Genomic DNA, 26,865 nt, shown 5'->3' on the forward strand with positions numbered 1-26,865 from the left:
TGTAGGTTTCTGTTAATCCAAGGTAGGTTGGTATTGAAAATGGGCGAAATCGGACAGTAACCACGCCCACCTCCCATATAACGGTAATTTCCAGAAATACGAAAACTGCGATATTTTAGTAACTACTGAAGATAATTCACTCAAAATTGATATTTACAACAATTTTTAGACGAAAAATAAGAATGTTATAAATTTTTGGAAAATGGGCGTAGCCACGCCCACCTATGGTTACATGCGTATATCTTGGTAACCGCTGCACAAATTTCTTCCAAACTTGGTACAGTTGTTGATTGGGCTTGATACAGCATACAAAATGGCCGAAAATTTAAAAAATCGGACAATAACCGCGCCCACATCCCATATAACGGTAATTTTCGGAAATACGAAAACTGCGATATTTTAGTAACTACTGAAGATTATTCACTCAAAATTGATATTTACAATAATTTTTAGACGAAAAATAAGAATATAATAAATTTTTTAAAAATGGGCGTAGCTAATTTATTCAAAATTGATGCTTGCAACAATTCTTTACCAAGATATACGTTTATGGTAAAATTTTGGAAAATGGGCGTGGCACCGCCCACTTATGGTCACATATATGTATATCGGTAACCGTTCTACCAAATTGTACCAAACTCGGTATTTTTATTGTGCTTGCCAAATAAAAGCAAAACGTTGAAAATTATTGAAATCGGACTAAAATTACGGCCGCTTTTTATATAACGGTAAATTTCAGAAATGCTTGAAACTTCAATAATTCGAAATTTAAGGACGCTAATTTACTCAAAATTGATATTTAATACTTGCGCCGGGTATTTAATGTTCGGCTCCGCCCGAACTTAGACTTTCTTACTTGTTTATCATATACTTTTTCCTTTCCTGATTCAAATGCGGCGACGGAAAGAATATTTAGTTTAATGCTTAACTTTTGGCGGAAAGGAAAAAGGCTGGCCTTAGAAAATGTCGAGAGTGAACTTATTGCAAAAAACAACTTAAATTTAACTTGCGCAGATTTGTATAATTACATGAAAATAGAAACTGGCAAATTTATCATATCTAATAAAAAAAGTCAGAAAAACATTAAATTGCTTATAAGGCTTAAATAAAAAAAAATAGCGATATATTCAGAAGAGTCTGGAATTCCTTTGTGTACTTTGGATATTAATTTTTTACATTAATTGTTTCCTTGAAAAATATATCTAAGATATCTTTGTTTGTTTATACCTAACTAGCAGACCCGGCGAACTTCGTCCCGCCCAAATTTTTTATATATTTTATTGAAACTTTTTGGTCCAACATTTTCACCAACAATTCACGTTTACGATTTTCATTGGCACATTCGTCTGCTAAGATTATGGTTTGGTGGTCATTTGCCGCTTTAAATAACCTAATAAATATCCGTGAAGAAGTTTTTGAAATTCTTCAGTTGTGCGGCATTTCATAGCACGGTTATTCGCAAAGCGAAATAAATTTTTTTCTCTTCACTCCCTGGTGGCAACAATGACCCGGTTCTATAGTAAATGTCCTAGAAGCTTTACAGTATAGTTGGTGGCACTTTCAAAATGGGTGCGAATCATTGTTGTACAATATACATATACAATTGTTGTTGTTATGCAATATACATATACTTATTTCAGACGAAATACCTTAAAAGTTTGAACGCATAATAATATTGGAAAATCACATCCATTGGGCCAATTGCAACGCAGGAGCGTTCGATATACTCAATGGTGCAACAGGTCGATTTAATCTGACCTTCACGGCCCCTTTTCTCACTTGGCTATTTTTAGTAATAGCACCACTTGGCAGCACATTTTGCAATTGTATTACATACATATTTAAAACATTATCCAAATAGGATCATAAATAAGATTTTTAGTAATAACGCAACTACAGCGCCAACTGTCGGATTAAATTGTGAAACTAAACCATCCAGAGACCCACTCAAACACACAAAAAGTTTCGTTAAAATCCGTACAACCATTTAGGAGGATTTCACTCACCAACACACTTACAAAAGAATTAAAAAATACATTCAAAGATAACTAAAGGTCGGTACGTTTGTAGGCCTCACACCCCCTTTTCAAATAGCCCAAATTTTCTCCATGAGTATGGGCTTGATTTCAACTACATACATATCTGAATACTTTCAGAGATATGCAGTATAAAAATTCGATTTATTGCGATTGATTTCGTATATCTCCATACCAAGTTCCAGAACTCTACCATGCACACTTTCAGAGATATGTAGCATGAGAAATTCGGGTTGTATGGGAAGTGCCACGCCCCCTTTACATATAGATTTTTGTTTAGCCTAAAACCATCCTTGGGGCACGTGCGGCAGGTGGCAGTTTCAAAAAAATCGGTTCAGCCGCTCTCGAGCCTTGCGAAAACTAAAAAAACGGTACTTAGGTACCGAATTTTAAGCAAATGGGACCATAAATATGATTTCTTCGAATAGATCGGTCCCTGGTCCACTTCCGGAAAAAATGGATCATATATGCTAAAAAGCTACCTACGTACCGAGTTTTAGGCAAATCGGCCCATAATAAGATTATTTCGAACAGATTGGTCCCTGGTCCACTTCTCGGAAAAAATGGATCATATATGCTAAAAAGCTACCTACGTAGCGAATTTTAAGCAAATCGGACCGTAAATACAATTTTTTCAAACAGATCGGTCCCTGGTTGACTTCTCGCAAAAAATTGATCATATATGCTAAAAAGCTACCTACGTACCGAATTTTAAGCAAATCCGACCATAATAAGATTGTTTCGAATAGATCGGTCCCTGGTCCACTTCTCGGAAAAAATGGATCATATATGCTAAAAAGCTACTTACGTACCAAATTTTAACCAAATCGGACCATAATAAGATTGTTTCGAATAGATCGGGCCCTCGGAAAAAATGGATCATATATGCTAAAAAGCTACCTATGTACCGAATTTTAAGCAAACCGGACCGTAAATACGAATAGATCGGTCCCTGGTCCACTTCTCGGAAAAAATGGATCATATATGCTAAAAAGCTACTTACGTACCAAATTTAAACAAATCGGACCATAAATGCGATTTTTTCGAATAGATCGGTCCCTGGTCCACTTCTCGGAAAAAGCGATCATATATGCTAATATATGCTAAAAAGCTACCTGCGTACTGAATTTTAAGGAAATCGGACCGTAAATACGATTTTTTCGAATAGATCAGTCCCTGGACCACTTCACGGAAAAAATTGATCATATATGCTAATGTAAGCTAAAAAGCTACTTACGTACCAAATTTTAAGCAAATCGGACCATAATAAGATTTTTTCGAATAGAACGGTCCCTAGTCCACCTACACGAAAAATGTTAATTTTTTTTAGCCTAAAACGTGGTGGTTACCGAAAGCTATTTATGTACAAAATTTCATGAAAATCGGACCAGCCGTTCACGAGATTACCTGTTACAAAAAAAAGGGACTTCTCTTTATATAATTAGTATAGATAGATTAATAAAAACGATCTCAAACATCTGATTATATATTTATTATTTCTTAATTTGTAACGATAAATTTGCACAAAAAAAAATTATAAAAAGAACCCCTTTTTTATGTTTGTACTGCTTTTTTTCTATCGGAAAGATAAATGTTTTTCTTTCTCCGTTTCAGAATCTCGCAACCCTAATTTTATTATTAAAATTTGCTAGTACTTTATAAATGTACAATTAAGGTACTCACAGTTCTATATTATCTACTGTGTTAATTTTGCCACCTGGTAACTTTAAAACATTTTACCATGTGGTAACTTTGTTTGTTGTTGGTTCCCATACTAATTAGAGATAACACTTTTGGGCAAAATTACTAGACTTTGTCTCAAGAATGATAGAATACATGAATGTATTCTCTCAATCGTGTGTATGTGGTTTGTTGATGCTCTCTAAACACAAACGCGTGAAAGGCAAACGGTCTAGCAATGCGTGGTATTGTTGATCAACTTAATACTTTATTTAAACGTAAGGGTTGCTCACAGTTCGAGTGTGTTATCTTGTTAAAGTTGCCACCTTTTAACTTTAGAAGTAAACTGTGAATACCCTAAATATAATATCTTAAAATGAGTAGAGCTGTTTGTTTGAGTTGATGATGGTGCTGATTTCTAATTAGCAGTGTCTTATGTATTTTGTCTGTGGTGGCATACGATACCTTGTTTCAAAACATCAGAAAAGCTGGCAATTTTTGGATGTATGTATATCGCAAGGAGGCACAGCTGTATCTAACTTTTTTACTAACTTAATACACTCGCCCTTGATTGTTCTTGTGGCGCTAAATGTTATCCATTCAATGGTCGGGGCTTGGGAAATATTTTTAAATTGTCATATTTTGGGTTGCATAATTTTGGTATCCCTATTTTTTGTACACTTTGCAAATGATATTAAACGCTTTAAAAGGATACATAGCCAAAAAAAATTGGTACAAAATTTTAATGCATATTTTAACAAAATATACTTTTTATCAATAAATAAAATTATAGTTTAAAAAACTAAAACCTCCCTATTATAATTGCCACTCGTACTGTCATCAGGTATGTAACTTGAGAATAGAAATCGCTGCATCTTTAAGGCGCATCAATATTACATAGTTACATCCGAGCTAATAAAAGGAAGGTAAAAAACAGGAATTTTTCCGAAAAATTGTGAAAATCATTTCATTGTAAAAGACATGATTTTGGATCCATTTTCTAACATATGTTGAAATCAATAGATCTGAATATCAATTTTAATTTGGTATTCTTTCCAATGGAATCATACTTGGCAAATACATATTTCCTTGTTTCGACAGTTTTTAGTCCATATTAAATTATTCTGGAACTTAAATCGGCTGCATTTGTATATTTTCGAGCTCCAACCAATAAAATTTAAACAACGATAATTCTTATATATTCTTCGATGACACAATTTATTTCCAAAGAAAACTCCTCAGTGACTTTTGTTCCGTCTGGTTTTTCATGCAAATCCAAATGGGATTTTAAATTTGTTAAGCCTGGAGAACATTAGTAATTTTTAGAAACAACATCATTACCAAAAACTTACAGTTTAGCCTAAAAGCGCTAATAAGATGTATGTATCATAATTATAACAGTTTTATTAGTACATCGAAGCTTTCCGTTCAAAATTGTTGAACTACTGGCACATATTCGTAAAAAGCATCAATTTTGCAAGCCACGTATAAGTTTTAAACCTTCGTTTATTTAATGTCTGCGAAAATATTAGGTTCACAATTTTTGTGACCACGCCCATTATATTACCAAGGGACCCGATACTATGCTTTGCACACAAAGCTTGTTGATAAATGATGCAATCGAACTCAAGAATCGAATGTCGTAAGAAGATTTTGTTGTTTTTTTTCTGAATTTTTGGCTCTTCTGAACTCAATTAATGGAAGTGAATAGATCTAGCTTTGATATCCAATTTAAACGAAATCAGATCGATTTCGATTAGGCAGTATCTACTACTACTAGCAATTGAAGAATTGGGTCACCAATAAATACAGTGCCCGACCTGGTCTAATGAATGTTAAGTTTTCAAAAACAAAAATATAAATAGTTGTGTTTTGATAGATGAATAAATATTTATTCAACTTATTTGGGGAATTCTCAGAAACTTCGAATTTTTCTGTGAATTTTTTTTTTTATTTTAAGATCGCGAGCAAATGGCTGAAATTTTTGGTAAATATACGTTCTTTCAGCTGTTAGAATACAAAATCCAACGTGGTGCAACATTTTAACGCAATGCACTATACGTTTTTAACGTTTTTTACGCGTTTTTTTTTTGGTAATGGAAAGTGGGCGTTTAGTCCGATTTCGAAAGTTTTTAAACATATAGATTTTTTATACCAAGATCAATAATTGCACTGACTATTTTTCTTTAGTTTCTTCAACGTCTATTATTTTTTTTTGCTGATTACTTAACAAACACGATATAAATCCCAATTTCAGACGTTGTGCAAAAATTATGAAAATTGTGCAAAGTTTGACCGAAATTTCTAACTTCTTGATCAGCATCTTTAGACAAAATTTTGGTATTCAGTTTCCTAGCCCATCAAATTTCAGTAACGCAAAGTGCAAATTTTAAGTATCTCGGACTTACCGTTGATTTTTGGCAATTTTTTTTTTTTTTTTGTTGAGGGTGCCTCTTTTTTTCATATAAAAAAAAATTCGAACATAAATTGCCAAAAGGCAAGCATAGGTCCTTGCGTCTACAGCCCAAGCTCTTTCATTTGACCCCTCATTTACGAAAATCGATCGAAAGGTGCAAATTTGATGACATGGACAAAAAATGCCTTGGGTGTTTTTTTTGTAATTTTTCTTACTTATTTTTCGCTCTGTAACTTTCTAAAGAACAAATAAAAAAGTGGGGCACGAGGATCATAGTTCGAGAGTACAGTATATTTTGCTTAGCTTCCCATCCTTTGCACGAAAAACTTGTGCACTTAACCGAAAAAAGACTTAAGCGAATTTTATTTACTACTTCAATGAGGAAAGTATCCGAATCCCTATGAAACCAAATAATGGAGGAGCGATTCCCACCTAGAAGTTACTGCAAGCGAATTTTTTTCCGAATGGTATCTAACTATCTATATAACTACATAAAATGTTAGCCGTTTTTCGTTGTTCTGCGAGACGAGTAAAATAAATAAAAGCTTGTAAAATTAGGGTAAGTGTAGAGGCAGGGCAGGTAAGCGTTTTATTTTCTTTGATAATTGATATTAGTTGCATAATTTTAAGGAAGGTATCGCTTATATGCAGTTATGTTTAATACATCTATCGTAGCAGTTTCCTTATAAATGTTAAAAATAATGCCGCTGATGCGCATTTTGGGGTAGGTATCTTAAATGTGCACTTAAGCGTAAAGACAGCAAAGCAAAATATACTGTATATTGCACAGTGGACACGTATTTGGCTAAATATTCCCATTGCAGACGCTGTGCTATTAAATATGCATTTTCACTTTTGTGCACGCATCGTAACATTTTAAAGAAGTTTTTTTCTTTTAAACTATCTTCTAATGAGAGCACATAAACCGGCCACGTCCAGATTGATTCCTTTTGTGCTCCAGAACACTATAAAAGTTGTCCGATAACAGTTTTAGGTACGCACCAGCTACAGTATACTATAAAAGGCGCGAGTGTCAGAATTTAAAAAACGAGGCACGCCACTTTGAATCTTCATAACTGCTTTTCTATTGGAAGCATATACTTCTACCGGATGCATTCGATTCTCCTCTTCCAATATTACCAGCTAATTTTAAACGCACCAATTTTTGTGTCGGAAATAAAAAAATTATAGGAGAGTCACACTTTTATTTGTGAAAATTTCCCCATTTTATTTCCAAATTATATGCATATTTGCCAAGATATATATGTACGGTGGTCCTTTTTTGTATTCAACCTATGTAACTTGATTTTTGCTAATAACCCAGCGAAAATTTTGTGTCCGAATAAAAACTCGCGAGTCATGCGAAAGTTCGACTAGTTCGAATTTGTATACACATACCATAGATACATATGTGCGTACCAATTTTCAAGTTCATATGACTTATGCTCTCGAAGGTATAGCTCATAAAAAATTCCACGCCTATGGGATGTGCCACGCCCCTTTTAACAAACTCATTTATATATAACGTATTGTAAGCACCTACCATAGATATGTCTGCACACCAAATTTTAAATTCATGTGACTTATGGTCTCGAAGTTATAGCTGATTAAAAATTGCATGCCTATGGGATGTGCCACGCCCCCTTGTGTACCAAATTTCAAGTCCATGTGACTTATGGTCGCGAAGTTAAAGCTTAAATTAAAATGCATGCCCATGGGAGGTGCCACGCCCTCTTGTCGAATCCCATTTTTTTTATTATAGGCCCAGGTGTTATGGAAATACTCTGTCAAAATGTCATTCGATTCTGTCCATCTGTTTAGGCTGCAACCTGGCTTACATATGTATGTACACACATACATACTTCTACAAATATGTATCTATATGTAGATATAGAAAGATAGATCTTCTCCCAGCGTAAAAGAATTTTTGGGAACATTTCGAGCAAAAGGCCACCTATCGTATAAGTTTTTAGTCCAAATATTTATTTTCAATGGGCTAACATGTGTTCTAAATATGAGCCAAATCGTCAAGTAAGTGCAGTTTTGAGGAATATACAGACCGTAGCGCCACCTATTGAGCCAATATTCTCTCGGAATATTTCTTTTCAAGGTGTCGACACATCTTCCAAATATGAACCAAATCGGGCCAGCCGATTAGTAGTTTAGTGACATTCAATGTACAGAAAACTCTATGAAATTGTGAAATCGTGACGTCTTAGTTTTCTTTATTTTTTGGCAACAACAGCAAAAACCTTTTAATTTTTTTGATCGACCTTCCACCCAGAATGTCCAAAAAAGTTGTTTTTACAAAATCGAAATCGGTTTAGCCGTTTGGTCAGGCATCGCCGCCATACGAAAGACATTTCATTTTATGTATATAGATTCTTAGCAGTTATTAATAAGATTAGAACAAATATCAAATATATAGTATAAGCATACATAAATATGTAATTACTTGCTCAATTATAGTCCTAAATTCGTTTTCTATAAACAAATGCAGTAGGTGCTCAACCTTTGATCAATAACACTGGTCTACAAATTTCAACTTTTTTTCTGCGAATAAGACGGGACCTGGTGTTTCTGAATGGATTTTTCGTGCTGAACACGAATCCGGGGTCAAAAATGTCCCATCACGTCACGTTTTCGAGAAAAAAGGGGTTGAAACCCCTAAAAACAGCGTTTTTGGCCATTTTCGAAAAATTATAGAGCTGAACCCTGACGTGGTACAAATTTTGCATATATCAGAAATTAAAGGCTAAACCGTGCCCTTTCGAATGAGCCCTATGCCGAATTGATCGCGTGCACCCTTAAAGCAGGGGGTGTATTTTTGTTTAGGGGTGCAGGAAAAATTGATCACAGAAAGAATTTAATCTTAAACGATCATAGAAAATTAATAATGCCAAGGTTTTAACTACATTAAGAGTCGCTGATTACGAATCTGAAGTTAGATTTTAAAAATTCAAAATGGCGGATCCAATATGGCGAACTTAAAAATTTTTTATTTGTTGAAATACACCCCCTGATCTAAGGGTGCATGCGATTAATTCGGCATAGGGCTCATTCGAAAGGGCACGATTTAGCCTTTAATTTCTGACATATACAAAGTTTGTAGCACGTCAGGGTTCAGCTCTACAATTTTTCAAAAATGGCCAAAAACGCTGTTTTTTCCTGCACCCCTAGACACAAATACACCCCCTGCTCCAAGGGCACATGCGATCAACTTGGCATAAGGCTCATTCGAAAGGGCACAATTTTACCTTTAATTTCTGACATATGCAAAGTTTGTAGCACGTTAGGGTTCGGCTCTACAATTTTTCGAAAATGTCCAAAAACGCTGTTTTTAGGGGTTTCAACCCCTTTTTTCTCGAAAACGTGACGTGATGGGAAGTTTTGGACCCCAGATTCGTGTTCAGCACGAAAAATCCGTTCGGAAACACCAGGTCCCGTCTTATTCGCAAAACCCTTGTAGACCAGTGTAATGGTTTCTTTTACTTCTGTGAAAAACAAATATTTGTAATTGCTGTAAATAATTTTACTTTTGCGGCCCTAAAAACCGGATAACTTGTGAGACGCGAAAGTAATTCAAGCCAGCAATCTCTCTGATTTACATATTTTACCCTTAAACTTTTAACTAACCTACTTATCCCAAAAACTTGTTTATGGCTGACAAAAATTCTGATATCTTGGGGTGTAAGTAATTTGATGTAACTGTAGTCATGCAGAATTTTCCACAGACCAAAGCGAATAGAAGATTCGGATCGCATTACAATAAATTGGCTACCTAGCCTTTTGAAAAAGTATCGGATACGAAGATAATACGTATGATCTGGAAATATGCTCGACAAGAGCTGTTATTTGGTTAAAGTTTTTTTCTTCCATATTTCGGTAGTCAGTGGCTAATATAGAATCAGATAGCCAATGTAAGCAACGCAGCGCTTAGTGGTGGCAACGCCGAAAATTACTAATGGCGACACATGCATAATTACGATTTCACTTAATTTCCGTTTTGATGTTTTGATAAAAAAAAATAAATTTTATTGATTTGTCAAGTCACGCCATTTGTGGCAGTGACGAGTTTCGGATTGTGGCAGTAAGAAAGGAGCGCGGGCTGGTGGGCTTAGGCGGCAGTTCCCTGTGGGGAAAATCTCTAGTTCTGTACTGGTGCGCTTCCAGTACATTTAGACCCAGTACTGGTTCGCGATAAATCTCTTTTGCATGCAAGCAACTGGCGAATTTAACATGGCGATGTCCTAGGAAGTGTCAGTCAATTGCCCCCCGCTGCATCCCTTTTTCGATAGTTCCGAACTAGTCCTAAATTCTATAGTTCCGAACCAGTTCTAAAATCGACAGACGAAAGAAAAAAGTATCATGATTTTTCAATCTTTTTGGTTCTTCCGTGTGTGCGATTTTAAGTTATTTTGGAAGAAATGTGTTTTCAATTTGTAATTAAATTTGTTTGAATGATTGTAAGAAATGTACGTTTACATACCTTTAGCTGTAGCTGAGTTTGCAGAGGTGCTCGCTGTTATTTCTTAGATTCCAGATGGTCTCAAGATGTTCAAATGTTAACACAAATTTTAGTTTTGTATTACCAAGCTATGAAAAAGCATCTGCGAAGCACAGCATAGAAGCGTATTTGAACGAAAAAGCCGCCGAACACATCCTTGTGGGGAAAATCTCTAGTTCTGAACTGGTGCGCTTCACCAGACCCAGTACTGGTTCGCGATAAATCTCTTTTGCATGCAAGCAACTGACGAATTTAACATGGCCATGTCCTAGGAAGTGTCAATTGCACCCCCCCCGCTGCATTCCTTTTTCGGTAGTTCCGAACTAGTCATAAATTCTAAAGTTCCGAACCAGTTCTAAAATCGACAGACGAAAGAAAAAAGTATCATGATTTTTCAATCATTTTGGATCTTTCGTGTGTGCGATTTTAAGTTATTTTGGAAGAAATGTGTTTTCAATTTGAAATTAAATTTAATTGAATAATTGTAAGAAATGTACGTTTACATACCTTTAGCTGTAGCTGAGTTTGCAGAGGTGCTCGCTGTTATTTCTTAGATTCCAGACAGTGCCAAGATGTTGAAATGTTAACACAAATTTTAGTTTTGTATTACCAAGCTATGAAAAAGCATCTGCGAAGCACAGAATAGAAGCGTATTTGAACGAAAAAGCCGCCGAACACATACCCTGCAGGGAAACCGCGGACTGGTGCATAAAATTTCTAGTTCCGTACAAGAACTTTATCGCCAAAAACGAACCAGTCCGATAGTAAGTAGATCCCCACCAGTTCAAAATCAGCGAAATGTGGGACTCATAAAAAAAATATTTTATTTCTCGTTTTTCATTAGAAATCTATATCTAAAGTGACGAATTTAGAACTGGTTCGGAATTATAGAAAAAGGGACGCAGAACGAACTAGATCTTATCTGTCGAATTTAGAACTAGTTCGAAACTATCGAAAAAGGGATGTAGCGGGGGGATTGTTTACTTTACATAGAAATGTGTTTGGCGGCTTTTTCGTTCAAATGCACTTTCATTCTGCACTTCGCAGATGCTATTTCATAGTTTGGTAATAGAAAACAAAACTTTGTGTTAACATTTCAACATCTTGGGGCCGTCTGGAATCTAACCAATAACAGCGAGCACCTCTGCAAAGTCAGCTACAGTCAAAGGTATGTAAACGTACATTTCTTACAATCATTCAAACAAATTTAATTTCAAATCGAAAAAACGTTTCTTTGAGAATAGAAGAACCGAAAGACTTAAAAATCATGATACTTTTTTCTTTCGTCTGGCGATTTTAAAACTGGTTCGGAACTATAGAATTTAGAACTAGTTCGGAACTATCGAAAAAGGGATGCAGAGGGGGGCAAATGACACTTCCTAGGACATCGCCATGTTAAATTCGCCAGTTGTTTGTATGCAAAAGAGATTTATCGCGAACCAGTGCTGGGTCTAAACGTACTACAGGCGCACCAGTTCAGAACTAGAGATTTTCCCCACAGGGTATCTATTTAAAGTAAACAAGCCCCCCACTGCATCCCTTTTTCTATAGTTCCGAACCATTTCTAAATTCGTCACTTTAGATATAGATTTCTAGTGAAAAAAACTGAAAAAAATTAGTTTTTTAAAAGCACCACTTTTCGCCGATTTTGGACTGGTGGAGATCTAGTTCCTATCGGACTCGTTCCTTTTTGGCGATAAAGACCTAGTACGGAACTAGAAATTTGATTCACTAGTCCGCGGTTTCCCTACAGGGTTATGTTGCTGGTAATGGTGGCGGCCTTTGACGATGATGTTAATGAAAAGCAGAAAGAATTATGAGTTATAATGATGATTGGAAAATTGAGGCACATACATACATATTAGGAATGTTGATCCCGGGATCCCGGACTTTTTAATTTCTCGAAAATCCCGGGATTCTTGGCAAGTACTCCCGGGATTTTCGGGATTTGTAATTGCACTGATGGCAATTATGGATCTCCTTTTCTTGACCAGTATTGGCTATATTTCTTTTTGAAGTGAAACTTCTTTAGCGGCGGTTGGCTGGTTGGGAGTAAATTGGCAAATTCAACGGAAATTGCACACGGAAATGGTGCAACAGAAAAGATGCAACGGAAATGATGCAACGGAAATGGTGCAATGGAAATGGTGCAACGGAAATGGCGCAACGGAAATGGTGCAGCAGAAATGGTGCAACGGAAATGATGCAACGGTAATGGTGCAACGGAAATGGTTGGGGCTGAAACAAGTGCTTCTTGTGTGTATGCATATGGTATACAACTAATAAAAGGTTAAAGAATAACACTTAGAAAAAGACCAATACAAAAATAAAAGTAAAGGTGAGTACGTATATACATAGATAAAGAAAAGGTTAAAGGCAAAGGTAAAAATAAAAACAAAAACAGAGATGCGTAAAGATAAAGGCAAAAATGAAGAGCAAGGTAAATTTAAACGCTTTACTTATATATATAAGGGCAACGGTGAAGGGGAATATGTAGATGACAAAATGATAAACACGAAAGTAAAGACAAAGAGGAGGATGAGGATACCGATAAAAGTAAAGATGAAGATAGGGGAATAAAGATTAAAATAAAGGTAATTAAAGAGGAAAGGATATAGAGAGGGACACAGAGACTCAATCTGGGAACTATTTTGGAAATTTAGAGATTCTCGGGATTCTCGAGACTTATCAATGAAATAATCGACATCTTTATCGGTTTTGCTATCGATTTTGTTATCGATATTTATCGATGTTGTTATCGATTTTGCTGTCGACAGTTATCGATATTTATCGACTTTTTTATCGATATTTGTCGATGTTGTTATCGATATTTATCGATTTTGTTGTCGACATTTATCGATATTTATCGAATTTTTTTTATCGATATTTATCGATTTTATTATCGATATCTATCGATTTTGTAACCGATATTTATCGATTCTGCAACCGATATTTATCGATTTTGTTATCGATATTTATCGATTTTGTTATCGATATTTATCGACTTTTTATCGGTTTTGTTATCGATATTTATTGATTTTGTTATCGATATTTATCGACTTTTTTATGGATATTTATCGATTTTGTTATCAATATTTATCGATTTTGTTATCGATATTTATCGATATTATTATCGTTATTTGTCGATTTCGTTGTCGATATTTATCGATTTTGTTATCGATAATTTATCGATATTTTTGTAGATTCTGTTATCAATATTCATATCGATTTTCTAATAAATTTTGCTACCAATATTATGACCGATTTTGCTATATTTTGTTGGATGTTACTATCGATTTTGTTATCGATAGAGTGTAAAGATAAAAATGAAGATTAAGGAAAACAAAATAAGATAAATGTAATTAGAACGAATAGTAGTAGAGGTAGGGATCTAGCTAGAAAAAAGACAAAAAATATAACCTTAAGGAAAAGCAGATGAATGTATGTATGTACATATTTATGTATATTGGTTATGAGAAGAAAAGAGATTCGTATCGTAAGTTTCACTTCTCCAGTGTGGCCCAGGCGCACTTACTTTGTTTTATTTAATAATTAATATTTTTTTATAAATGTCTAGCTCATTATACACATAACACCGCGTCATAGTAAATTTTAAACACAAATATCAATATATTCGCTACACCCTGAGCCAAATATAGTAAAATTGCATTTGTCAATGTTATTGTGGCTTATTAAATGATTTAAAAAATTCAGAGAAATGTGCTTAGAGAAGAAGTATGGGTATAAAATTAATGCGGAAATCCTGTAGAATTTAAACAAGTTCAAGTTTCTGGTGCAGAAGGTCTGGTAAATATTGAAAATGTCATTTTAAAATTTTATCCTTGAAATTTCTCAGTATTTGTTTTTGAAAATAGTATATGTTAAGAGCTTATATAAACTCGATAACATCCTCGAATTTCGTTCTTCTAACTTCGTCAGCTTAAAAATTACCTATTCATCTTTGTGAGTCCAACAAATTTAAATTTTTTAAATTCTAAAGAAACTTCCTATTGCATTTGTTACCCATATCTTTATTCTACATTGCATTGAATTTGTTTAACAATTTTTGGAATAATTCATATCTTTGAAATTACAAAGTCCTTCTAAATAAATCCCGTGGTCAAAGAGAAAAAATAAAAACGCCACTTTAAATAAAAAAGTACGTTTCAAAACCCATTTATTTATTTCACGGTAGGAGACATGATAAAAACATTAGAAGGTAAAACCATTTTCTCAATCCGTCGGCCATGATTTTTTTCTGACGTTTGTAAACATTTTAAAATCTTATAAAATTGAAAACAAAAAAATGAAATTGTTCACAATTGTTGTTGTTTGAGATTAAAAATGAGAATGTGTGTGTGAGCTTGAGTTCGAATCATAATGAAAAAATGTAAAGTGTGCCAGATAGCAATGACATTCTATTCCGGTACTCTTATTTGACAATTTATTATCAGAAAACTTTCTTTGATTTGACTTTCACGTCAACCCTATTGAGTGAGAACCTATGTAGATACTTTTTTTGATTTGAATAAAAGACTAAAAAAAATGCCAAGAAATTCTTGCCGTTTGTGCAAAAGCACACATAGCGTCCTTCAGTCCGGAAGGTTGAGAAACTAAGCCGAAATTGGACAGACGTATGCAACAAAACCAAGGGTTAGTGTCAGATTTGAAAGAAGCGAACACCAGAAATTATGGAAAAAATAATAAAATCAAATTTTGCTTTCAAATATGAAGACGTCAGTTACCTGGTAGACTTTATATTATTCCACTATGGTTCGAATTTTAAAATTATATTGCTGGCAAACGTCACACTGTCTCTCAATGATTTTACCTTGTAATGTTTTTATCTTGGTAGGAGAATGTATATATGCACATGTGTACGCACCACACATAACCTGCGAAGAAGTGTAATAAGTAGAGTTCGGATTTGTATGCGAAAAATATGCCTAAAGTAATTATAAGCTAAATGGAGCCGTACGCGACATTCGTACGCTTATAGAGTAACGTAAATCTATCAAAAATAGAAGTTACAGAAAAAAGAAGATTACGGTTATGTTGCAACCAAAGGGTACTATGTCTGAGAAAAAAATAAGCAGCCTCGAAACTTTGGTGTGGAAAATATCCGTTAAAAACCAGGTGATAACGTACCACGATTGAGAGAATACAAAGGTTGCGCCGATCTCGGACCGCTATTCCTCTCTTAACGAATTTGACAGAATCGTTGTTTGCATGACGTCACACTGGTGCAGCTTGTTTACATTTTGCTTGCAACATTTTTTCTTCTTCTTCCATTCTTGCTCACATTTTGGCATTTCTCTCTCGCAATTGCACCAGTGTGACGTCACACAAAAGTTATTCTCAAAAATCGTCTCTGATCGGCGCAATCTTGTATTCTATCATTCTTGATAACGTACGCGACAAAAAAGAAGTGGTTTTGAGGCACATATACATATATGCGAAAGTCTGCGAATCATGAGAGTTTTTCTTGTCTTTAAAAGTTCCTAAACTAAGCTAAATAATATAATGTACCTTTACAATCCTTCCATTTTTTGATAGAAATTATCTCTGGTTAGTTTTTATTAAAAAAAAATTATAATAACGTACGCGACATAACGTACGCGACAGATTTTTCCCCCATACAATATTTTTACTAGTAACATATACTAAATTAAATCTTTTCAGTTCTTCTCTCCACCGTTTCGCGTTTTCAAACCCTTTTTCCGCCATCTGAATACGAAACTTAAACTTATAAAGCCGTTTGAATTCATTTGCTTCCATTTTCGGTTTACATTTTCATGGAAACACGCATATATGCGAAAGTCTGCGAATCATGGGAGTTTTTCTTTTCTTTAAAAATTCCTAAACTAAGCTAAATAATGTACCTTTACAATCCTTTCATATTTTAAGAGAAATTATCTCTGGCTAGTTTTATATTAAAAAAAAACAATAACGTACGCGACAATTTTTCTCCTAAGTAATAAAATGTATTTATTAAGAACTCTTCTCGCCACAGTTTCATTGATTTACAACTATTCTAAATAATTTAAATGGAAAATTTGCAATTTTAACATTGGTTTTGATGTATTTGATTGAAATTTTCGTACTTACAATAACGTATGCGACAAACTTTAAAGGGTAATAAAATATATTTTTACTTCGGTTGGAAAGAAAATTTTACTGTATATCTTTGACTAGAAGAATTCTCGCTTAAGAATTGTAATCTGCATTAGCTGCGGCTGCCAATATACAAATGACATAGACAAACAATGTTTTTGATAACGTACGCGACAATAGAATACTATCAGAAGCAAATCAAAAAATTACCGTTATTTTAGCTCTAACTTCTCCTTTTTCTCATTTTTATAGTTAGTTGTTATTGCAAATTTGATTTTAAGATGTAATTGTAATGTTTCAAATCTCTTAATTTAGTTAATAGGAAAGAGAAAATAGTTCATTTCATTAGAGAAAACTGAGTCGAAGAGACATTCAGTTTTACTCTTTCATTTTTGAGTTTTAAAATTCCAATAAGCTGAAATACTTCTATAATATAAAAATTCAAGTATTTTTCTCTTATTAATTCGTCTTCAGAACCCTTTTCAGTTGTTTTTATTTTTTCAGTCCTGCTTGACATTTTCATGGAAACACCCATATGTAGTAGAGGTGTCAAACTATCGATAGTCACACCATCGATAGTTTTTATAGTTTTCAGAAAAACTATCAATATTCACGATAGTCTCGAAAAAACAAAACTATCGATAGCACTATCGATAGCGCTATCGATAGCGCTAAATCAGTTATGTTATACCAAATAGTGAAATAAATATTATCTTATAAAAGTTATAATCATTCACAATTAAGTAACTGCTTAGCCCAAATACTTCTCTTTTTAGAAAGTTCAAAAACAAACAAAAGTTATATAAACAAAACAGGATTTACGATTTACATATGTATGTATAATTTCAAAAAAATTGGGAGAGATGATCGATAGTCCTACTAAACTACCGATATTTTTGATAGTATAAGAAAAAACTATCAATGAGTATTGATAGTCTAAAAAAATTGAAACTATCGATAGTGCCATCGATTGTTTGTCAACTCTAATATGTAGCTTTAGGCTAAGCTTTTGGCATACAAATCCGCGATCTTGTCATAATTAAAAGTTTTCTTTGCATATCGTCGCCAGAAGCATGAAAGTGCAAATTTATCAGTTTTAAGTTCACTTGATTAACGTTTGGATATTCTATGGCATATAATCTATGTTATACCAAAACCCAGAATACCATGTGTACACGGAAAGCACATATTTTACAACTTCAATTGCATAAATGTAGAGTTAATTTTCGTAAAGAAGAACCTTCAAACTTTATTTACCAAAATTTTCATTTTCAGAAAACTCTGTTTCTCTTCAATAATAGTACCCAGTGATTTATTTTACAAATTTGTTTATTCTACCGATTTTTTATGGGCCCCCCATTGCATGTTTTTATGGGTACTATAAAAATAGCTAATGTTAAAAAATGTTTCAATAAAAAATTTTGTATTATTATTCAAAGTGTCCTGAAGCAAAGTATTCCGATCGAAAAATATTTTGCCTCATCCTGTGTTTCGCCCGAAAAGAAACTCACCTGACAATTTTTATTCCGCCCATGGTAAATACAGGGAAACCAAAAGTGAAAAGTGAACCGGTTCGGGGAAAATGAAACTCATTATATGGCTGATTGATTTTCAAGAATTCCATGCTATTTCTACGAAAAATTTGTTTTCCATATAAAATACATGGAGCGCTTTGAAAGATCTTTGAATATTTTTTGATTTCAAAATAAAAAAAAACAGGGTTATAATTTTTTTCGGAATAGAACAATCGTAGGGGCTGAGAGCATTAAAGTTCCGCCTTTACTTTTTCACCTGCATTTTTGGACCACCCCAGTGAACCTAAAGTATGTTTTAACAGCTATTCTAACGTTAATTAAGTAAGTGTATTATGTACGAGTGCAGTAGTAAGTAACAATAAAAACAGAAGCAAGAAAATGTCAGCAGTTTTACACACCAGTGTTTCTAATTTGAAGGTAAAGGAGTGTAGTCTAAAATGTTTATTTAAAAAGGGGGTCCGCCTGAGCCACACTGGAAAAGTGAATCTTACGTTACATATTCAGCTTGTCTCATAATCAATAGATATACATATGTACATTAGATTGCATCACTCCCCATGCAAAAAAAAAAATCGGTACTATTTTTCCATTGGAATTATAAAATCTATTATATTTTAAGACGTCCACCAAAATATTTCGAAAAAATATTAAGATTTAATTAAGAACCAATTTCAAAATACATACCTCCAAAAATGGAGTTTTTTATGAATAAAAACAGTTTCTTAAAATTTTTTTTTGAAAATTCCCCTCAAATGACAAAACGGTTTAAGCTTAAAAAATTTGCATAAAAATATTAAAAAAAAAAAAAAATTTGAACGGAATCGTAATGAGATTTTTGATGCTGTTTTTTTTAACTTTTTTCAAAGATTGGTATAAGGAAAACTTGAATAACTGAGCCTAAACTCTTCTGATTTAGACATAAGGGGTGTCGGTCGAAAGGTATTTTCTCACCCTTTTTAGAAAGAAAAGGTAGGATGAACGAACGTCATTCAAAGTTGAATTAAGATGTGTTGGTATTTGAAAAAAAAAATTGGGACACGAATGATTTTTTTTTGACAGAAATAAAAACAGTGTGAAAATACCTTTCTACTGTGATCCCATAAGTCTAAATCAGAATAGTTTTGGCCCAGTTATTCAAGTTTTTCGTAAATCAGTCTCTGAAAAAAGTAAAAAAAACAGCATCAAAAATCTCATTCTTACGATTCCGTTGAAAAGTTTTTTAAATATTTGTATGCAGATATTTTAAGCTTAATCTGTTTTGTCATCTAAGGGGACTTTTTTCAAAAAGTTCTTTACGAAACTATTTTTATTCATAAAAAACTCCATTTTTGGAGGTATTTTAAAATCGGTCCAGCTCACTTAAATCTTAATATTTTCCCAAATATTTTGGTGAACGTCTTAAAATATAATAACTTTTGTAATCCCGGCGGAAAAATCGCAACTTTCTTTAGTGATGCAGTCTAATGTACATATGTATTTCATTGGTTTGAAATTCTGAATAAAACGAGAGGATAGTTGGTATAATGCTAAAAGCTTGAGCTTATATTTTACCTCTTTTCTATCTTTATCCCTTGCTCTACCCTTTTCGTTATAATTACATTTATTTTCATCTGTTTTCGTTTATCTCTACCCCCCTTTATCCAGATCTTTGTCTTTGCATCTTTATTTGATCTTTCATATATAGTATATATTTCCCATCCCCTTTATCCTTATACAAGTAAAGTGTTTGAATTTCCTTTGGACTTTATCTTTGATTTTATCCTTTTCTTCATCTACATACTCACCTTGATGATGTGATAAGATATAGTGTGGTGTGGTGTCAGGCATTGTGAAACGATGAAATGCAATGTGATTTAATGTGATGTGACATGCTGTGGTAAGACAGGATGTCATGCCATCTGCTGTCATATCATGTGATGTCATGCCATGTGATGTCGTGCCATGTGATGTCATGTGTTGCCATGTCATATGATGTCATTTCATGTGAAGTCAAGTCATGTGGTGATTATTATATCGATAAATATACCGATAACAATTTCGTTAAATATATCGAGAAATATAAAGAATACAAAATCGACAAATATATCGGTAACAAGATGGATTATTATATCGATAAAAATATTGTTAACAATATCTATTCTTATATCGATAACAATTTCGATAAATGGGCACGGGCCTAAATTTTCAGGCCCGGCCCGGCACGAGTGCAAAATCAACTTTCAAAAACACGCACGGGCCCGCACGTTAAGAATATCAGTGGGCCCGGCACGACGGGACTCGTTCCAGCCCGGAAATAAAGAGCCAACTTTTATTGTATGCATACATATGCACATATTTTTAATTTTGTGTTAATGTATGTATATTTACTTAAGCGAATCAATTACATCAAAAATTTTTATAATATATTTTCTGGGAAGTAGAAAAAGTAGAAGGTATTTTATGTACAGATATGTAAACAAAACTACTACGTATGTTATTTTTTCTATCGGTTTCCAAATATTTATTTTTTTGTTTTTCTTTTATCAAAAGAGTTTTAATATGTACTATTTTTTTTTTGTATAAAAACAAAAGCCTATCTAAATTTGTAGTATTGGCAACGGGCTTTTTCGTGCTTATTCGTACTTTTATGAAATTTTACTGAACGTCCATGCACGCACGACTTCGTGCTGACAGCAAATATTCCTGCCAAAAGCCCGGCCCGTGCCCATCTCTAGTTTCAGTACCAATAACAGTATCCATGAATATGTTGGAAAATATATCAATAACAGTATCGATAAATATATTGATAACAATATCGATTACTATGTAGACAAAAATATCGTTATTCCCGAAATAGTCTTGAAAATCCTGATTTAGTCCCAACAATCCCGAGTTAGTCTTGAAAGTCCTGATTTAGTCCCGACAATCCCGAAGATCTCTAAATTCCCGAAATAGTTCCCAAATTGAGAGTATCCTTCTCTTTATAATTACCATTATTTTTTTATTTGAACGCGATTGCGTATAATAATTTTGCCCTGACAGAGGGCAGCATTGCAGATTAACGAGCAGGGTCGCAGGTTCGAGTCCCACGGCCTGTAGAATTTTCACTTATTTCGTTTTTATTTTTAATATTTTTATTGAGCTTTGTACCACGATTGTTTATTAGGAAAAATTCGTTCCGGATCCGAGTTTATACCAAAAATTTCGTGCATTTGTTCGGCTGCTTATGTGCATTTTAAAGAGGAAAATGCATGACTTAATACCGTTGACAAACGGGCTCGCTTATTTTCATAAACAGCCTTTAATTGCTTTGACTCATGCATTTTCCTCTTTAAAATGCGCATAAGCAGCCAAACAAATGCACGAAATTTTTGGGAGTTATCTCGGATCCGGGCAGTTTTCGTTGACAACACTGGTAAAAACGGCCAGCTATTGTCTTTTGTACAAGTAAGCAAACAAAGCACACGAGTTCCGCGTCCGCGGTAGCCGAGTGGTAAGAGTTACGGGCTACGTGCCTGTAGCTATCAGGTTCGATCCTCGGTTACTTGCTGTCTCCACAGGCAAAAGTTTTTATCTTGATAATGTTATCAGGCAAAATTTTGCCCATGGAGACCGCATATTGCTCTTGGCAAGCAATAATTATCTGAGCTTTTATCTTGATAAATATTGCCAGCAATTTGGTACTTTGACAGCTACATTTTCATTTGCGCGATAGCTTCGTGGAGACAACATTATCGATATTTCAATATAAAAGCAAAAATTGAACTGTTTTCTATTAAAATATGTGTTATTATTTGCTTGGGTGTGAAATAGCATATTTTTAAACTTTTTAATTAATGAAATCCGGCAAAAATTGCCATCTTATAAATGCTTTTATCAAGATAAAAAATGCCCACGCACAAATATTGCCGCTGATAAAATTTTTATCAGGCAATAAAAATGACGGTTGGTAGGCAAAAACTTTTGCCTGTGGAGACGGACCGTTAGAGCGATTGCGAAATATTTTTTTGTTTATTTTATTTTCATTTGCTTTATTTTATATCACAATTTTATTTTACTATTAGTTAATTTAAATTTTTAGAGCTGAATTTTAATAAAAAGTCCGCATAACAGATTATATGCATAAGCTTTGCCGTCTTTCACAGCTTTAAAGCAAATAAAGGCTGTTTATGCAAATAAGCGAGCCCGTTTGTAAACCGTATAAGATAAGAATCTTTTTAAAGTACATAAACTTAATATTTTATTTCATGACTGAAATACAAATTAAATTAAATTAAATTAAAATAATCATAAGCACAATTAAACATATAGGTAGTAGAAAATTAGTTCAGGGAGACAGATGAAAAGAAAGGAATAATATTATTGCAATCACAATCACAAGTGACACAAAATAACTATATATTTGCAATTTGTAGTTACCTATATTTGACACAGATGACAGATGTAGGATCATCTTAATCTTTCTTCATCGGTCTTTGTTATACTTTTTTTATGTTTTTATTTTCTTCATCTACATATTCCCCTTCGCCTTTGCCCTTATACAAGTAAAGTGTTTAAATTGGCCTTGACCTTCATTTTTGCCTTTATCTTTACACATCTTTGTTATTGTTTTTATGTTTGTATTCATCTATGTACGGTTTTACCTTTACTTTCATTCTTGCATTGGTCTTAATCTAAATCTTATTCTTAGACCACTTGTTAGCACATTTTTGTTAAATTAATACCGTGTGAATACATTTAAGAATCACTTGTTTCCTTTGCAACCATTTCCGTTCCAACCATTTCCGTGTGTATCATTCCCGTTGCATTTGCTAATTTAATCTCAACCAACCAACCGCCGCTGAAGAAGCTTCACTTCAAAAAATTATGACCGGGGGGGTATTCAATGATCATTATTCGCCATTTTAGTTTCTGATTTGTATTAGAACTCACCGCCGACGATATTAATAAAATTTTTTACTTTTTTTCATTCTTTCAGGAAAATGGAAGATCAGTTCCTGATGTTACCGCCAGCCCTGGTCGTGCGCCTCCGGGTCCATTGCCGGCGAATCAGATGCAATCGTTGGGCAACCAGCAACAACAACAGCCGCAACATCATCAACAGCAACACCAGCAGCAACAGCAACGAACTGGAGGCAAAGAGCCCGTTTTGCTGCAGGGTGATTTTCGCAAGGTGTCGGGCATCAGTTCGGAAATCTTTCGACAGATAGAAGCAGTCGAAAATGATCATGATCCGAATACAGCGGCAGCTTTGGAGGTGAGCATCTAAAAAAATTTAAGACTCATGTGAATATAAGATTATCATACAGAAAATTGAACAAGTTCAATCTTGTTCCTTCGTTGCTTTATGTACATACATACTGTAGAGTTCATCGCATGCTCTGCTGACTCTAACACCTTTCCCCAACTTATCCTTTCCCCGGACTCTCTAGTTCTTAAGCTTTTTTTAACGATTTCAACTTGGCTCATTTACTTGGAGCGAGCTCTTCGCAATATTTATGTTTTCTAGACCAGGAGTTCCCAAACTTTTAAGATAATGGAACCCACACTAAATACATTTCTGTTCTAAAAATCAAGGGCACTGCAAGTTATATATGAATAAAAACATTTACTAGAAATAGCAAACATACTTCAACTTTGAATGTAAAGAATGAAATCGTTTCATTGTTTTACTAATGATTGCCTTATAGTTCGATATTACGTCTGAAAGCTAGCTATATGCGCATTTCTGGCGTAGCATCCAACTTCGACCTGAATTTTTGTCATAATTGTAAACCCTTGTTTCTCAGCGTTACGTTGAGACAAAGGGAAGCAAAGATGAGATAGCCGTTTTAGCTGCTTCATGGTATTCACTCCTAACACTAACCAAAACTCGTTCAGAGACAAGCATTTAGTTGTATTTTCCACACAGATAATCCTGAAATTTAATTTTCTCTTAGAGGATGATAAGTTGTCTCTCGCCATAAATACGGTTGCTGACTTTCCCTGCAAAGATGTCATTTTACTGATCTTTCTAAAAATGTCGCAAACAAGCTGATTTTGTAAGCCAGATATCCGAAGATTAATAATAATAGTTATTTTGACGGTTACACTAAGTGTTTGGCCGAACCGCCTCCAATTTGTGGTGTGGGTCTTAATGTAGTTCCACAAAAGTTTTAAGCCTTCAAAAGGCAAATGGATTTTAAGAGAAGCTTTTTCATGGTAGAAATCATGGTGTAATAATAAAAAGGTGTTGTCAGTAACTTAACCTCACTTTTTCGGCAGGTCTATTCCGGTCACGCATTTTAAAGTAGTAGAAAAAGTACTAATTATTTACTACTTTTAATCCGTTCGTGCATACTATTTCAAATTAAATGTAGAAAAATGTTTAATTACAGGCTTATAAGCCTGAATATATGTTTGTATCGTCAGTTGCACACAGCTTGGACATATATTGTAAATAAGGCAATTTCCTATAAAACTGTAAATGATTTTTTAAATAGATTAATAATAATAATAATAACAATAGATTGGCGCTTACACATATGTTAGTGTTTGGCCGAGCTTCTCCTCCGACTTGTGGCGTGCGCCTTGATGTTGTCACACAAAGCGGAGGGACCTACAGTTTTACGCCGACTCCGAACGGCGATTGCATTTTTATGGGCAGCTGTTTTTCATGGCAGTAATACACTCGGAGGTTTGCCATTGCCTGCCGAGGGACGACAGCTGTTAAGAAAACACCTTTTTTCTATATTTTTTGCGATGTTGCTTTGACCAGGGCTTGAACCCAGGTACTGCGGAGTGAAGAGCGCACTGCTTACCACTACGCCACAGCGGCTGACATATAGATTAAAACACATAAATATCAATAATATAAGCACAATCATAATTTAAACATGCTGCCGCTCTATTCTAGTGTATCAGTAGTCCATTTGGCTCGATATTATGACAATTCAGCAAAAGATATTTAATATAAAAAATCGCCTTTCCATACGATTTTTGTGTACGTTTTTTTCCATTGATAACCACGATGTCTTTTATTTTTTACTTTTTGCGGACAAAAATTATACAAATCCAGCAATTTTAAATATTAATATTGTTCCGAAAACACCAAGTTCTTTAAATATCGCGATAAAACGAATTACTAAAAAGGAGTATTTTAGATACTATTTCCCAACGAATATTAGTATAACAAGTAAGAAAGTCTAAGTTCGGGCGGAGCCGAACATTAAATACCCGGCGCAAGTATTAAATATATGTTTTTTCACCCTTCCGAAACCTTCCGCTAGATGGTAAGCCGAGGTGTATCAATTTTGAGTAAATTAGCGTCCTTCAATTTCGAAATATTGAAGTTTCAAGCATTTCTTAAATTTACCGTTATATGAGAATCGGCCGCTATTTTAGTCCGATTTCAATAATTTTCAACGTTTTGCTTACACGTGGCAAGTACAATAACCATACCGAGTTTGGTACAAATTGGTAGAACGGTTACCGATATACTTATATGTGATCATAAGTGGGCGGTGCCACGCCCATTTTCCAAAATTTTACCATAAACATATTTCTTGGTAAAGAATTGTTGCAAGCATCAATTTTGAATAAATTAGCTTCAATATTTACTGATTTATCGAAGATTTTGTATTTCTCTAAATTACCGTTATATGGGATGTGGGCGTGGTTTTTGTCCGATTTTAAAAAGTTTCGGCGGTTTTTTATGCTGTACCAAGGCCAACAACTGTGCCAAGTTTGGAAGAAATTGGTGCAGCAGTTACCAAGATATACACATGTAACCATAAGTGGGCGTGGCTACGCCCATTTTCCAAAAATTTATAATATTCTTATTTTTCGTCTAAAACTTATTATAAATATCAATTTTGAGTGAATAATCTCCAGTAGTTACTAAAATATCGCAGTTTTCGTATTTCTGAAAATTACCGTTATATGGGAAGTAGGCGTGGTTATTGAGCGATTTTAAAAATTTTCGGCCATTTGGTATGTTATGCGAAGGCCAACAACTGTGCCAAGTTCGGAAGAAATTGGTGCAGCGGTTACCAAGATATGTACATGTAACCATAAGTGGGCGTGGCTACGCCCATTTTCCAAAAATTTATAATATTCTTATTTTTCGTCTAAAAATTATTGTAAATATCAATTTTGAGTGAATTATCTTCAGTAGTTACTAAAATATCGCAGTTTTCGTATTTCTGGAAATTACCGTTATATGGGAAGTGGGCGTGGTTAAAGTCCGATTTCGCCCATTTTCAATACCAACCTACCTTGGATTAAGGGAAACCTACATACCAAATTTCGTTGAGATATCTCAATTTTTGCTCGAGTTATCGTGTACACGGACAGACGGACAGACGGACAGACGGACGGACAGACAGACATGGCTTAATCGATTTCTTTTTTCATCCTGATCATTTATGTATACATTTGTCTATATCTATCTCGATTCGTTTTGGCTGTTACAAACAACCGTTATGTGAACAAAATTAATATACCCTTGTGCACAAGTGCGCTCGGGTATAAAAATTAAGATCGACAGCACTGAAAATAAGCATGCCGATCTTGTCAAAATCACAACAAACACGTCGCTACTGACAACACCTTGTTATT

At 34.2% G+C, this 26,865-nt stretch overlaps 1 protein-coding gene across 3 annotated transcripts in view; it reads left to right on the forward strand.

Moving 5' to 3' along the window:
* LOC118738071 (rho GTPase-activating protein 100F-like) overlaps positions 1-23,551 on the forward strand; it is a 206,717-nt gene extending 183,166 nt beyond the window's left edge. For all 3 annotated transcript variants that reach the window (XM_036468980.1, XM_036468981.1, XM_036468982.1), the window contains exon 3: positions 23,246-23,551. In XM_036468980.1, coding sequence (XP_036324873.1) covers positions 23,246-23,536 — 291 coding nt within the window. In that variant the 3' untranslated portion in view covers positions 23,537-23,551. The remainder of the gene's footprint in view (positions 1-23,245) is intronic.
* The last annotated feature ends 3,314 nt before the right edge of the window (positions 23,552-26,865 follow it).

The sequence above is a fragment of the Rhagoletis pomonella genome, unplaced genomic scaffold (assembly GCF_013731165.1).
Source record: "Rhagoletis pomonella isolate Grant_MI unplaced genomic scaffold, Rhpom_1.0 Rhpom_scaffold_00004, whole genome shotgun sequence".
Taxonomy (NCBI): domain Eukaryota; kingdom Metazoa; phylum Arthropoda; class Insecta; order Diptera; family Tephritidae; genus Rhagoletis; species Rhagoletis pomonella.